Source organism: Ceratotherium simum, chromosome 17, assembly GCF_057802395.1.
Source record: "Ceratotherium simum simum isolate JZ-2026a chromosome 17, ASM5780239v1, whole genome shotgun sequence".
NCBI lineage: Eukaryota > Metazoa > Chordata > Mammalia > Perissodactyla > Rhinocerotidae > Ceratotherium > Ceratotherium simum.
Genome location: NC_141916.1, coordinates 16,259,990 through 16,272,814, shown reverse-complemented (window position 1 = coordinate 16,272,814; position 12,825 = coordinate 16,259,990). Strand labels below are relative to the sequence as shown.

General features: G+C 57.4%; 1 protein-coding gene across 4 annotated transcripts in view; it reads right to left on the bottom strand.

Annotated features, from left to right (window-relative positions):
* Positions 1 to 2,241: 2,241 nt before the first annotated feature.
* RARG (retinoic acid receptor gamma) overlaps positions 2,242 to 12,825 on the bottom strand; it is a 20,350-nt gene continuing 9,766 nt past the window's right edge. For 2 of the 4 annotated variants that reach the window (XM_087442326.1, XM_004429098.3), the window contains 7 exons: positions 7,117 to 7,265; positions 6,752 to 6,893; positions 5,937 to 6,097; positions 5,550 to 5,726; positions 4,958 to 5,162; positions 4,343 to 4,501; positions 2,242 to 3,542 (listed from right to left, as the gene is read on the bottom strand). In XM_087442326.1, coding sequence (XP_087298452.1) covers positions 3,343 to 3,542; positions 4,343 to 4,501; positions 4,958 to 5,162; positions 5,550 to 5,726; positions 5,937 to 6,097; positions 6,752 to 6,893; positions 7,117 to 7,265 — 1,193 coding nt within the window. In that variant the 3' untranslated portion in view covers positions 2,242 to 3,342. Of the gene's footprint in view, positions 3,543 to 4,342; positions 4,502 to 4,957; positions 5,163 to 5,549; positions 5,727 to 5,936; positions 6,098 to 6,751; positions 6,894 to 7,116; positions 7,266 to 8,501; positions 8,616 to 11,475; positions 11,880 to 12,825 lie in introns of those variants that run through there. The other 2 variants (XM_004429100.3, XM_087442327.1) reach the window with 2 other exon arrangements.

The following is a 12,825-nucleotide window of genomic DNA, read 5'->3' as shown; positions in this document are numbered from 1 at the left end:
GTGATAAAGGGGCCGGTCCTGTGGTGCAGTGGTTAAGTGTGAGCGCTCTGCTGCTGGTGGCCCGGGATTCAGATCGCGGGCACGCACCAGTGCGCTGTTTGTCAGGCCATGCTGTGGTGGCATCCCATATAAAGTGGAGGAAGATGGGCACGGATATTAGCCCAGGGCCAGTCTTCCTCAGCAAAAAGAGGAGGATTGGCCCGGATGTTAGCTCAGGGCTGGTCTTCCTCACAAAAAAAAAAAAAAAATTAAAAAAAAAAAAAAGAAACATGATAGGAAGGAAGAAATATCGAGGCAGTAAGTACTGTAGAGGGGCCAGCACGGTGGTGTAGCCATTAAGTTCGTGTGTTCCGCTTCCGCGGCCTCGGGTTCGCAGGTTCGGATCCTGGGTGTGGACCTACTCACCGCTCATCAAGCCAGGCTGAGGTGGCGTCCCACATAGAAGAGCTACAACTATGATACACAACTATGTACTGGGGCTTTGGGGAGGAAAAAAAAGAGAAAAAGAGAAATATTGGCAACAGATGTTAGCGCAGGGCCATTCTTCCTCAAAAATAAAAAATAAAAAAAAAAGTACTGTAGAGAGAGGCAAATGAGTGACTATTGTTCATTTTGAAAATCTACTGTATGATAGTGGGCACTCAACTACACGGGATCTGGAGCTGAAATGCTCTAGTTCAAATCCTGCCTCTATCACTTACTGTTAGCGGGACGTCAGGTAAGTTACCTACCCTTCCTGTGGCTGTTTTCTCATCTGTCAAGTGGAACTCATAGGATTGTTGTGAGAATTAAATGAGATATTTCATATCAATCGCTTAGAGAAGAACCCGGCACATACTAAGGGCTTGAGCAGAGAATCCGTGGATAAGTAACGGGAGTGAGAAGCGGAGCAGCTTTGAGAAATTCAAGGTCCATACAGCTGGGGAGGTGGAGGGAAAAGCACAGGCCCAGGCTCCGAGAATGAGATTGGGGGGCCAAGGAGCCAAGACAGTGGTGGTGCCTGGGAAGGGGGTGGAGGAGGCGAACTGGGAGAAGCAGGGTGCAGGAATGGCAGCTGGGGCTGGGCAAGGATGGAACCTGTAGGGAGAAGGGGTTGTGGGAAATATTTGCCCCTGGCCCACACTTGACCACAGGGAGCTTCACGAAGGAACTAGACAAGGAACTAGACGTGAGGTCTGTGATCACACGTCTGTCACCTCTGCAGAGCGGGGGCTGACTGAAGCCACAGCACCTAGCCAACCACCCATCTCATGGCAGGTGCTCAGTCAATGTCAGGTGGATTGTAGGAGCGTACTGCTGGGAGGAGCAACTGGGGAGAAGAGGGTCCTTCTCCTGTGGGCTTCAGCTGGCCTCAGACTGTGGGACATTTTACCCTTCCCCCACAACCAGGGGTTACCATGGCAACGACCCCTCTTCCCCATAGGCCCTGTGGTTTCCTCTAGAGCTTCTTTCGCTTTCTTCTTCTGCTTTTCCCCACTTTTCTCCTCCCCTACTCCCACATCCTCAACCTCTCTCTCCCATATGCACAGGTCATTGGTGAAGAAAGCCAGGCACAAGGTAGGCATGGCACTGTCCCAGGGAGGAAGGTGGGCTATGGGGGAGTCACAGAGGGCAAGCGGAAGACAGACTGCAGGACGCAGCGGTAGAGGCCAAGGGCATGTAGGAGCAAGGGGTAACAGTGGGAGCGTGGAGGGCGAGTGGAGGTCATGGGGTGAAGAGTGGAGTCAGACAGGGCAGAGGGAGTAACTCATAAGGTGATAGTGGGGTCATGGAAGGTGGGAGAGCTCATGGAGCCAGGGGCTGGTATAAAACAGAAACACTGTAACTTAGATGCAGGCTGTGGTTCTTTTCTTCTGGGGCCAGGGACCCTCATGAGTACCAAATGAAACTTCAAAGATCCCCCCCACCGAGAGAAGGGCAGACATGCACTCATACATATCTGGGGGTGGGGACAGTTTAAAGACCTCTGAGGCTCCTTCACACCTTTGCAGAGGTCCATAGGGTCCAATCGAAGAACCCACACTGGTGGCTGGGGAGGCCCAGACCCTCAGGGTGGGCCCCTGTGGGCTCCCTTTCCCCCACCCTCCCACCACCCCATCCAGGCACATTGCATCCTATTTCCTTGGTTCCTCTAAAAAAGCTGCAAAAGCCAGTAGATTAGGAGCTCACCCTCATCACCCTGTCCCTCTCCAGGTCTGCTGGTCATTTCTCCTACCACCTCCTAGAGGGAGCCACATCCCATGAGTTTCCATCACTTTATTTTGCAAAAATAGAAAACTCAGCAATATGCGATACAGCGGGGTGGAGGGGAGATGTAAACAGAGAGGAGGGCACAGCACCCTGACCCCCCTAGAGAAAGAGGGGAGCCAGTGGGAATCTTATTTGGCAGCTAAATACAAACTGGGGATTGGAGGAAGAAGGGAGGGGTCACAGGGGCCCCGGGTACCCCCTCCCAAGACTCCTGAGGAAGGGGTCAATTCCAGGGTGTAAACAAAAGCTAATAAATAAATAGAGGCTTCCTCTGGGTCAGGGCAGGATCAGCTAAGCAGCACCCACCCCCCTCTCCCTGGGCCAAGCTGCTCTGGGGGTCAAGAGGGAAAGGCACTAGGGGGAGAGGGATCCCCTGGCCCCTCTGTAGTGTAGGAGGGTCCCTGCCCCGATGGCTGAGATGGGGGGCAGAGGGAGCCCAAGGCACATGATAGGGCTGGGGGAGGGCTTGTAACGGAGGGCACAAGGTAAACTCTGGGCCCAAGCAAACAGGTGAAGAATGGACCTGCATCCGTCCCTTTCACCCTCTAGCCCACCACGGAAATACAGGGCCCAGCGTGCCCCACCCTGACCTGGCACGAGGATGGGGCACAGAGGGCAGCATGCACCCAGCAGGTGCATTCCGCAGCATTAGGCACCAAGGGCAGGGGTAAGAGGGTGGGCTCAGCCCTCCCCCTATGCGCCCCTTTTGGTCTCTAGTGTTCCTGTTTGCTCCCAGAGGCCTAAGCACCTGGCAGAGGAAGAGGCTGTGGAATGGCAGGGTGTTCCTCCTGCCCTGGGGAGCCTCGGACCCTGGTGCCTAAGGGGCAGTGCTGAGATTTCAGAGTCCAAACCCAGGCTCACCCCTCTGCCCTCTCTACTGGTGGGAGCAGGGCAGGCCCCCGAGACTAGAGAGGGAGCCAGTTAGAGCAGGAAGGGGATGAACACAGAGGCACCCCTGGAAACTTTGGCAAAAACAAGGAGCTCATTGGAAGGGGTGGGGAGAGGGCAGAGCAGGTCCTCCCCCAGTCACTGATGGTGTCTGGGAGATGGTCAGTCTGCTGCCTGGAGCCCCAACCCCCACGGCAGGGGAAGTCAGGGGCCCTGGTCAGGCTGGGGGCTGCGGCCCCCTTTGCCCTGGCCCCCAGGAAGCTCATCCTCGCTAGAGGCCTTGGGGTGGGGACCAGGCTGCGAGGAGTCGTCCTCAAACATTTCGGGGTTCTCCAGCATCTCTCGGATCAGGGGAGGCATCGGGCCCGGAATCTCCATCTTCAAGGTAATGGCTCTTTCCGCTCCTATAATAGAGGGGCAAAAAGGTTCAAGGAGGCAGAGGTACATGCCCCTTGAGGCCCTAATCTTTCTCAACTGCCCTATGACTCCCCTCAGGGGGCTCCCAGCACAGGCCTGCCACCTCTCTGTCTGAGCTCACCCTCTCCCTACTCCAGGGTTCCTGAGGGCCACTCCTCTGCCTGGAGCCTCTACCTGTCTACTCTGCCAATCCTGCTGCCCATTTGTCCCATTCTTTCAGGCTGTCTTCTCAAAGATCACACCATGCCCAACTTCCAGCCCCACGCCCCAGGCACCCCACCCTGTAATGTCCACAGCTTGCCGGTTGTTCCTAGGCCTGTTCTTAATAACATTTATAATAATAGCTAATATTTATCAAACACTTACTATCTGCCAGGCATCTCTCTAAACCAGCACTGTCCAATAGAACTTTCTGCGATGATGGAAATATCTACTCTGTCCAACAGAGTAGTCACCAGCCACAGATGGCTACTGAGCCCTTGAAATGTGGCTCCTGCAACTGAGGAACTCAATGTTTAACTTAGTGCAGTTCTAAGCCCGTTATGGATTAACTCGGTTAGTCCTCACAATAACCTTACGAGGTAGGTGTAAGTACAACCCAGGATACAAAGAGGAAAATAAGGTACAAAAAGTAAAGGAATTTGCCCAAAGTCTCCCCACTAGCATGTGGCAGAGCTAGGATTCCAGCGTAGGCCGCCTGGTTCTCACCCACTCTGTTCTTGTCTCTGCCTGACCTGGGAGGCCAGCAGCTCCAGGAAGAGAGAGGGGAGGCTCACTCGTGACTAACCCTTGGTGCTGATGCCCCGGAGGTCGGTGATCTTCATGAGCATCCTTGGGAACATGTAGGGCTGGGTGGGCCGCCGCCGCCGGGCATATAGCCTCAGGGCTTCCAGCAATGGCTCCTGCAGCTTGTCCACTTTTTCCGGTTCCTCCAGGTCCATGCGGTCTATGGAGATAAGTGCAGTGGAGTGAGAGGAAGAGATGGGGATGACAGTGACAAGTGGATGATCCCCAACTGACCCTGTGCCTGTCCTCTAAGTTCCAAACTTTGTCCCATCAGCCCTTTACCTATTGCCCATGAGCCCCACCCAGGCCATCTCCCCAACTCCAAGCCCTGTTCCTTCTCCCCTTCAGCAAGAGGCTTTCTCTGGGTAAATCACTCCTGCCCAGACCTCCATCTCAGCACCAGTATCTGGGGTCTCCTCAGCTCCCCCTGGCTCTGCCCCTCTTTTTGTCCTATGTTCCAGGCTGCAGGGGAGCCTTGACTGGACCTAGGAAGTCTGTGGATGGGGCCAGGGGCAACAATCCCAGGGAGAAGGACCAAGGTCTCCCCTGGTCAGAGATCAGGTGTGGGGTGTGGTGGGAAAGGAGCTCAAGCAAACGCTAGGGGGCGCCCCCGCACCTCCACAGATGAGGCAGATGGCACTGAGCAGCCCCGTCTCTGTGTCATCCATCTCCAGTGGCAGGAGCTGCCCAGCAAAGGCAAAGACGAGGTCTGTGAGGGGCCCGAAGCCGGCATTGTGCATCTGGGTCCGGTTCAGGGTCAGCCCGTCGGAGAAGGTCATAGTGTCCTGCTCTGGGGTGTACCTTGTGCAGATCCGCAGCATCTGCAGATGGGCAGGGGGAGGGTTAGTGCTGTCTCTGGGGAGGGGGGCGCTTAGAGGTGGGGAAAATAGGGAATGAGGTACATGTGGAAAGTGAGGAGGTTAGGTCCAAAAGGAGGGCCACCTGAAGAGGCAGGGGGAGGAAGGCAGAGGTGGAGGATCTGAAGCTTGGGGAGGGAAGAGAAGTCAGAGGGAGGCAGGGCATCCAGAAGTCTAAGACCAGATCTTAGCGACAGGGGTTAAAACAAAAAGAGCTTGGGCTTAAGGAGATCAGAGGAGTCCCAGATTAGAGTGGGAAGGAGAGAGAATGAAATCTTTGTGTGAACCAACTCCTTGGTCTCTTATGAGGGTCAGGCTGTAGGGGAAGACGGGCCACAAGGCTTAACTTACCAGGATGTCCAGGCAGGCAGCCTTGAGCAGAGTGATCTGATCAGCAATGCTGAGCGCCGTGAAGCCGGGCAGCCGCTTGGCAAACTCCACGATCTTGATGATGCACTTGGTGGCCAGCTCACTGAACTTGTCCCACAGCCCCAGATCCAGCTGCACCCGGTGGTCTGCACTGGAGTTCTGCAGGGAGGGCACGTTAGCATGCAAGCCCAGGCCCGCCCTGGAGGCTGTCTTCTTTCTGCCAATACCCCAAGCTCTCTCGTCTGCATTCTGATGCCCTCCTTGTCCTCATCCCTGTCCTGCACCAGACCATGGCCTCCAACACCACCCCTACTCATTCCCCAAAATGGACAGTCCCCTGCCCTCACTGGGGCCCTGCCCGCTTCTCACCGTGGTGTACTTGCCCAGCTGGCAGAGCGAGGGGAAGGTCTCCTGGTGGGCTTTGCTGACCTTGGTGATGAGCTCTTCCAACTGGGGGCTCAGCTCATAGCTGTCAAGCGCCCCTTCTTCTTTCACCTCTTTCTTCTTCTTGTTCCGGTCATTCCGCACAGCTTGGGGGTGGAGGCACAAGGAGAGGTGCGGGACCCTCAGAACCTCCCTCTGGATATCTCCTCTCACCCTGATTTAATGTGCTCAGTCCTTATCATGAACATCTCTTCCCTGGGACCCTAGTCAGTACCTCAGTTTCCCTAGCTCCTACATTAGCTCTCATTCCCAGGCTGGCTCTCCACAGCCCCACCCAGGGCTTGCAGCCCCTGCTCCCTCCCCAGGCCATTCGGCTCCATCCTGCCCTTCCTGTCACCCTGCAGGAGCTGGGGAGGGGGGGCAGGATATGCAGGCGGCAGGATATCCACTTATAGCCTTGGCAGCACAATGGCGCAGGGGAGGGGGGGCACCCCAGGTCCACCTCAGGCTCAGTCCAGGGAGCAGGGGAGGGGACTGGCAAGCCCCCCCCACTTCCCCATGAAACAGGAGAATGTGAGACAGGTAACCCCCATTCACTCTTTCAGAAGAGGGGAGAATGGGAAGGCGTGGGGCCTCCTGGGTGAATGGAACTAATCAAATATGACTGGCCAGGGAGGAGGCAGCACCTAGGGTGGGCTAGATCTCAGAGGTCAGGGAAGTGGAGGTGGCCAGTGGGAAGAGAATGGCAACCACAGGCTAGGACAGGAGTGCTCCTGCCCATGCCAGGGCTAGGGGCCTACCTTCCTTGGACATGCCCACTTCAAAGCACTTCTGTAGTCGGCAGTACTGGCAGCGATTCCGGGTCACTTTGTTGATGATACAGTTTTTGTCACGGTGACATGTGTACACCATGTTCTTCTGGATGCTGCGGCGGAAGAAGCCCTGGAGTTGGGGGTGGGGAGAACATCAGTGAAGCAGGATGCTGGGAGTACCAGCCTCTCAGGCCTTCCAGGCTGACCCAATCTATTAACTACCTAGGTGTAAAGCAGCCCCTCCCACCCCACAGATACCCACTCACACACAGTCCCACCCCTCTGGTCTCGTCCCTGGTCTCTGATCTCACCCAGCTAACTCCAGGTGCCCAATGAGCCCACCACATACACACCTTGCAGCCTTCACAAGAGCTGACCCCATAGTGGTAGCCAGAGGACTTATCATTGCACACGAAGCAGGGCTTGTAGACACGAGGAGGTGGAGGGGGTGAGGGCGAGCTGGGCACCATCTCCTCTGAGCTAGTGCTCTGCGTCTCCACCGCTGGGGGGGAAGCAGTGATAGGAGGGTCATGGGAGGAGATAAACGCATCCTCATTACACACACACCCATTCCCACTTCTTTCTCCTGCTCAGTGCTGACAACACCGTTACCACCACACGGATTTAAGTCCCAACCACCACATACAGCCCCAGAGAAAATACTTCCAGAAACCCCTAAACAACCACTATGACTGCACCTCCCATAGTCTGGCCATCTCCCTCCGTGATAGCGCCAGCCTGAGACCTACATGACACTGCTCAATTCTCCAAATTCCAGGCCAAGGCCATCCTGGAAGTTAACTTCTCTGGGCCTCAGTTTCCCCAGCTGTACAGTGGGTGGGTGGAGGGGTTATGGCCCGTGGCTCTGAACTCTCTAGTCACTCCCTGTCACATCGGTAGATCTTTGTCAGGTGATCTACCTCCCACCATCTTCCTCCTCCTCCTCCTCAGGAGGCAATAGATCTGGGGGTGAATAGGCGATGACAGGCCGCCTATAGCCAGCACCCGGCTAAATGACCTGCTGGGATACACAGTAGGTAGAACAGAACCTCATCTTCTCTCAAGCAGTACAGGGTAGGTAATCTTCCCATATCACGCCCCAAATAACCACCAATGTCCTTTTCCCCAGAAACCATACAGAGACAGTGGAGGAAACGGGACACAGGTGTCAGGAAAGTAGGTTAGAGGATACGCAACAGCTATTTTACACCTGAAGAAACTGAGGCCACGAGAAGGCAGTGACAGCCCAGTGCCACACTGCCAGGGGATGCTGGAGCCAAGGCTCTCAGGTCTCCTGACTAGATCTAAGTGGCCTGGCCAGGAGTCACAGGAGTTGGGGAAGGGGAGACTGAGGTATTTGCTCAGATTCTCAGGTCTAGAAGCTGTTGGGGGTGTAGCAAACCGGAGAAGTCAGGTGACAGTGGGTAAACAGGGTTAATGGGGGAGGGGAGCTCTCTCTGGACCCTCTTTGAGCCTATCTTAACTCCTAAATGTCCCCTGTGAATACCAATTGCAGCTCAAAAGGGGTCTCAGCCCATGCCACACAGAGTGTGTGGGGAGGACACCTTCTGTTCAGGAAGCTGCTGAGTAAACCTTTTTTGGGTGTGTGGTTGATCTTCAGAGGCTGGAAAAATCTATAAGTTATTCAACCTGTAGGACCTGTTGCTCAAACCTGAAGGGCCCAGGTTAATGCAAGGAGACCCTAAGACCCTGCCTAAGAAGTGTCCCACGCACCCACCTCAAGAACACCTTCTTCCTTCTAACCTGCTGCAGCCCACTTGGTCAGAGGTCCGCCCCATGCCGCCAGAAGGGTAGAAGGAATGCCCAGGATGCCCGGGTCCCAGGGTGGCTCCACCCACCCCACAGGAGGGAAGCCCTCCCCACCCCTCAACACACACAGACTCTCATTAGCATAAGAATCCTGCTGGAGTGAGATTCCCCAATGAAAAAGGAGAGAGAGGAGGGGAGGGAAGAAGGGTGCCTGCAGTCTATTCAGAGCTGGGGGCGGGAGACTCCAGGAGGGGCTGGTGCTGAGAGAAGCAGGGCGGGCTGGAATGCCTTTCAGGACCCCTCCTGGTGTCCTCTGAGGGCACATGTTCAGCCCACAGGCCAGCGAGTGGGGTGGTGCTCACTCCAGCGCTGACGCCCTCCCTGCCCGCAGAGCGCTGCCTCATTTCCTCTCTTGCGAAAGGGCCTGGGTGCGGTCAGACTGGCATGGGGCAGTGCCAGCCAATTATAAGACTGGGGGCCCCCGGGGAGGCAGGCCCAGGGGCAGCTTTTCCCGTCTAAGTGGTGCTGTCACCCCTTCTCGGCACCTTCTGGCACACCCCCGCCCCCTGAACCCCAAAGTGCTGCCCAGTGGCTCTGGTCAATCTGGGGGTGACGAGAAAGGCTAATTGCGTCAACTCTGCTCAGATTCCCTTCTCAGCTCTGGGCCGAGACCCCACCATCGGGATGCTGCTCCTGGGCTAGGCAGGGGCCCCTGCTGGGGAGGAGGGGGTGGGCTCTGGGTTTTTCTCCTTTTAAAGCCCAAATTGCTGAAATTGAGGAAATTCCTGGCCAGGCTGAGCGGAGCTTCAAACAAACTCTTTATAACCTGCTGTAAACGCTCCCAGCTGCGAGGCCCAGGGCTGAGACGCCCGGACTCACAATTTGAACACACACCTCCTTGGAGAAACACACACACTCTCACGTCAACAACACACGGGGCACAGAAGCAGGCACGTCACCAATGCGCTCTATACCCCAACCAGACCCTGACCCAGAAGAAGACACAGGCGGGCACAGAGGCACACTCCCTCCAGCCACACCGTAGAGGTGGAGGCACAAGTCATAAAGCTGACACACAACACCGAGCGCTCCGCTTCACATTTGCAAGCGAGCAGCTCTGCTACCAGACAAACACCCGGGCCTGCCAACACAGCACCAGGACACCGAAGCCGCCAAACATGCACAGACACACCACACCGCCCTCCCCTCAAAGGACCTCTTCCCTGCCCCAGTTTAGACACATAGGTCTGAACTACTTTCTGCAAGTGTGTGGAGCAGGCCTGAAGCCCACCAAAATCCCAGCGGCCAAAATTATTGGTCCAAATTGAAATGCAGGGGCATCCTGCCAGCCAAGTCCAAGGGGCTTCCATGGGCCTGGAAAAAGACAGGGTCCCTGCCCTGCCTCCACAAAAGCCCTTCCTGGGAGATTCTCTCCACCTCAGCACCCCTCCCAACATACCCCAATTCCCCATCCTATTGGGCAATGAGAGGAAGGTTAAGAATTCACAAGGATTTGGTGCAAAGCAATAGTTCCACGCTTTCTCTGCCCTTAAAATGCCACACTTTTAATTCTTGCCCCACTCCACCCCAAAGTACGGTCTCCTGTTTGCCACCTCCCTCTTCCCCTCTCCCAGTTGTTAAATCTGAGCAGCTCTGCCCTGGAACCAAAAGACCGAAAAAAAAAAAAGGGCGAACTCGTAAACAGCGCTACCGAGTGCCAAGGAGCGAGGCGCGTTGGCGGGGCTCAGTGACCCCGCGGGCGCACTCCCCCAGCGCGCGCCGCCCGCCCCTTCTCAGTGCCCCAAGACCCTCGTCCCGGGGCGTCCGCACCCCGGCTCAGAGCGCCATCTCGGCCCCGGGTAAATTTGGGGGGTGTTCCAGGCTCTCCTCCCGGCCCCTCCCCACACTCCACCCCCGCCAGGCACTTCGGCCCAGGCTTCAAAGCTGCCTCTCATCTGGACTTCATTTTTACTGCCTCTCAGTCCCCAGCTTTTTATTACCGCTCTGGAAAGGGGTTCCAGGGCCCCAGGCCTGGCATCTCCCATTTCACAGAGAGGGGAAGATGGATATTTGGGGAACCAGTAGTCGTACTCCCCCTGCCCCTGCCACCTCCAGGCCACCTCCCACCATCCACCGACTTTGCTTTAAACTTGTCGCTTCCTACTGAAGTTGTGTGCGTTGGAGTCATAGGAAAAAGTCATCTCTCTGCTACAACCCTATACACATTTGCAAACACTGCTTTTTAGAATGGGGGAGGGGGCACCAGGGCCCAGCCTTCTCCCGGTGGCGTGCACAACCTCTTCCACCCTGCACAGAGAACACACAGGATGCACGCTCGAACACAGCACTTTCCAAAACCGCCCCCGCAGCCACGCAGGGGCACACGCCCTCCCGGCCTCACGCCACAAACATCCCCACACAGGGCCATGCGGACCTGCCAATGCTGCCGGAGGGCGACACTGCGTGGAGAGACCCCTGTACTCACACCCACACCGCCCTGGGCAAGGCACTGCACACTCCAGGGATTCACACGTTCTGCAAATCATTTTTTTTACACTCAACTTCTCACATGGACCTTACAAACGCCACCCACGGTCCTGGGTGCCATATCCCTTCGGGGCCACGGACCTGCGGGCACAAACTACCCACACACCTCGGTCTCTCCCTATCCCCAGGAACTCTGGAGCGGCATCAACCACAGGCCCTAGCTAAACACCCACCATAAAAACCACACACACTCCAAACACTACTGCACACACCCAAAGGAGTCGCTGAGGCCCCCACGTTTAAAGGGCCAGTACCTCTCTTTCCTACACACCCGCCCCTCACATAGAAAGGGTCAGAGTCTCCGCTTGCACCCCATTCCCACCTTTTACACACGGAAAGGGTGAGCCGCTGCCTCTCCCGCACCCCACACCCCAGTCCCGGGCTCGGGTACCTACATTGCAGACTAGCGGGTTGCGGCCAGGCAAAAGACTCGAGTCCGGCGAAACAGGAGCTGCCCGTGGCTCTGCGCAGCAAGCCGGCCCCGGGCCCGGCCGCCCCGTACAGCCGTCGCGGACCCGGGGCAAACGTTTCCATGCAGTCGTACATCGCGACCCGGCTTGGAGGGAAGCTGGGTGCTAAGAACACCAAGGACCCGCAGCCGATTCCCCCTCCTCCCCCGGCGGCGCCCCGCTCCTGGAGGGGGGGAGGGGGAGGGCTAGCATAGGGCGCCGGGCTGCATGGGGGGTAAAGGGTGGGCGGGGAAGAGGGGGATCCCCAGCAGGGGAAAGGACTGGGCGGGGCGCAGAGCCGGGGCTGCAGCTTCAGCCGCGGTCTGGCTCACTCTGGGCGCCTCGGCGGCTAGCACTGGGGAGACCTTTTGTAAAAGCGAAGCCCGGAGGGGTGGGGGGTGGGGCTTGGAGAGCGAAGGGGGCCGGGCACCAAGATGAGCAAAGCCGGGAGTGGAGCGCACACATACACACACACACACACACACTCGCACCGCGGCGCGCGAGCTTGCTTAGACACACATCCGTGCATGCATTTATCTTGGCAGGCACCACGCATTTGCAAATATGCAGTAGTACACATGCATGTCTGCACGCACATAAAATCACAGACGCACACACGTTTGTGCAAGCACACCTGGCTCGGGAAAATGCTTGCATTCTCTCTCCACAGCCCGGAGGTTTTGCACGCATTTGCACTTAGGCGCGTGCCCTGGTCGGGGATGGGGGAAGGAGTGGAGGAACCAAGCACACGCATTTCCTTTCGCGTTTTCCCCCTCCCCCGCAACACTCTCTTTTCCACACAAGTCAATACAGGCAGGGGCGTCAAGGATGACTGGGAAGAGGGGAACATGGAGGTTCCCTGCGCGCAGCAGTTCTCCGGAGCCCGGGGACCTGCACTACCTCCACCCCCTCATTCCCAGGCCTGGCTCCTCCCTCTCCCTCCGCGCGCGCGCTTCGGGGCCGAACAGTACATTCCTGCGGCTCGGCGCGCGCGGCCTCCTCCTTCCTTCCCGTCCTCCCCACCCCCGGCCGAAGGGCCGGAGCGCGCTCCCGCCGTGAACTCTCCGGGAACCCCCCTCGGGGCGGGTGGCCGGGCGCGCTCACCTCCTCCTGACCCGGCCCCGCCCCACCCCGCCCAGGCCGTCGCCAGCGCCGCGGCGGAGTCCCCCCCGCCCCCTCCAGCGCAGCCTGGAGTCTACCCCTCTTAGCCGGAGCTGTCCTCCCTCCGCCGCGTCCCGGGCCGCCTGCCTCCAAGTCCCCGAAGCCCCATCCCGCGACTGACACTCCCTAAGCGCC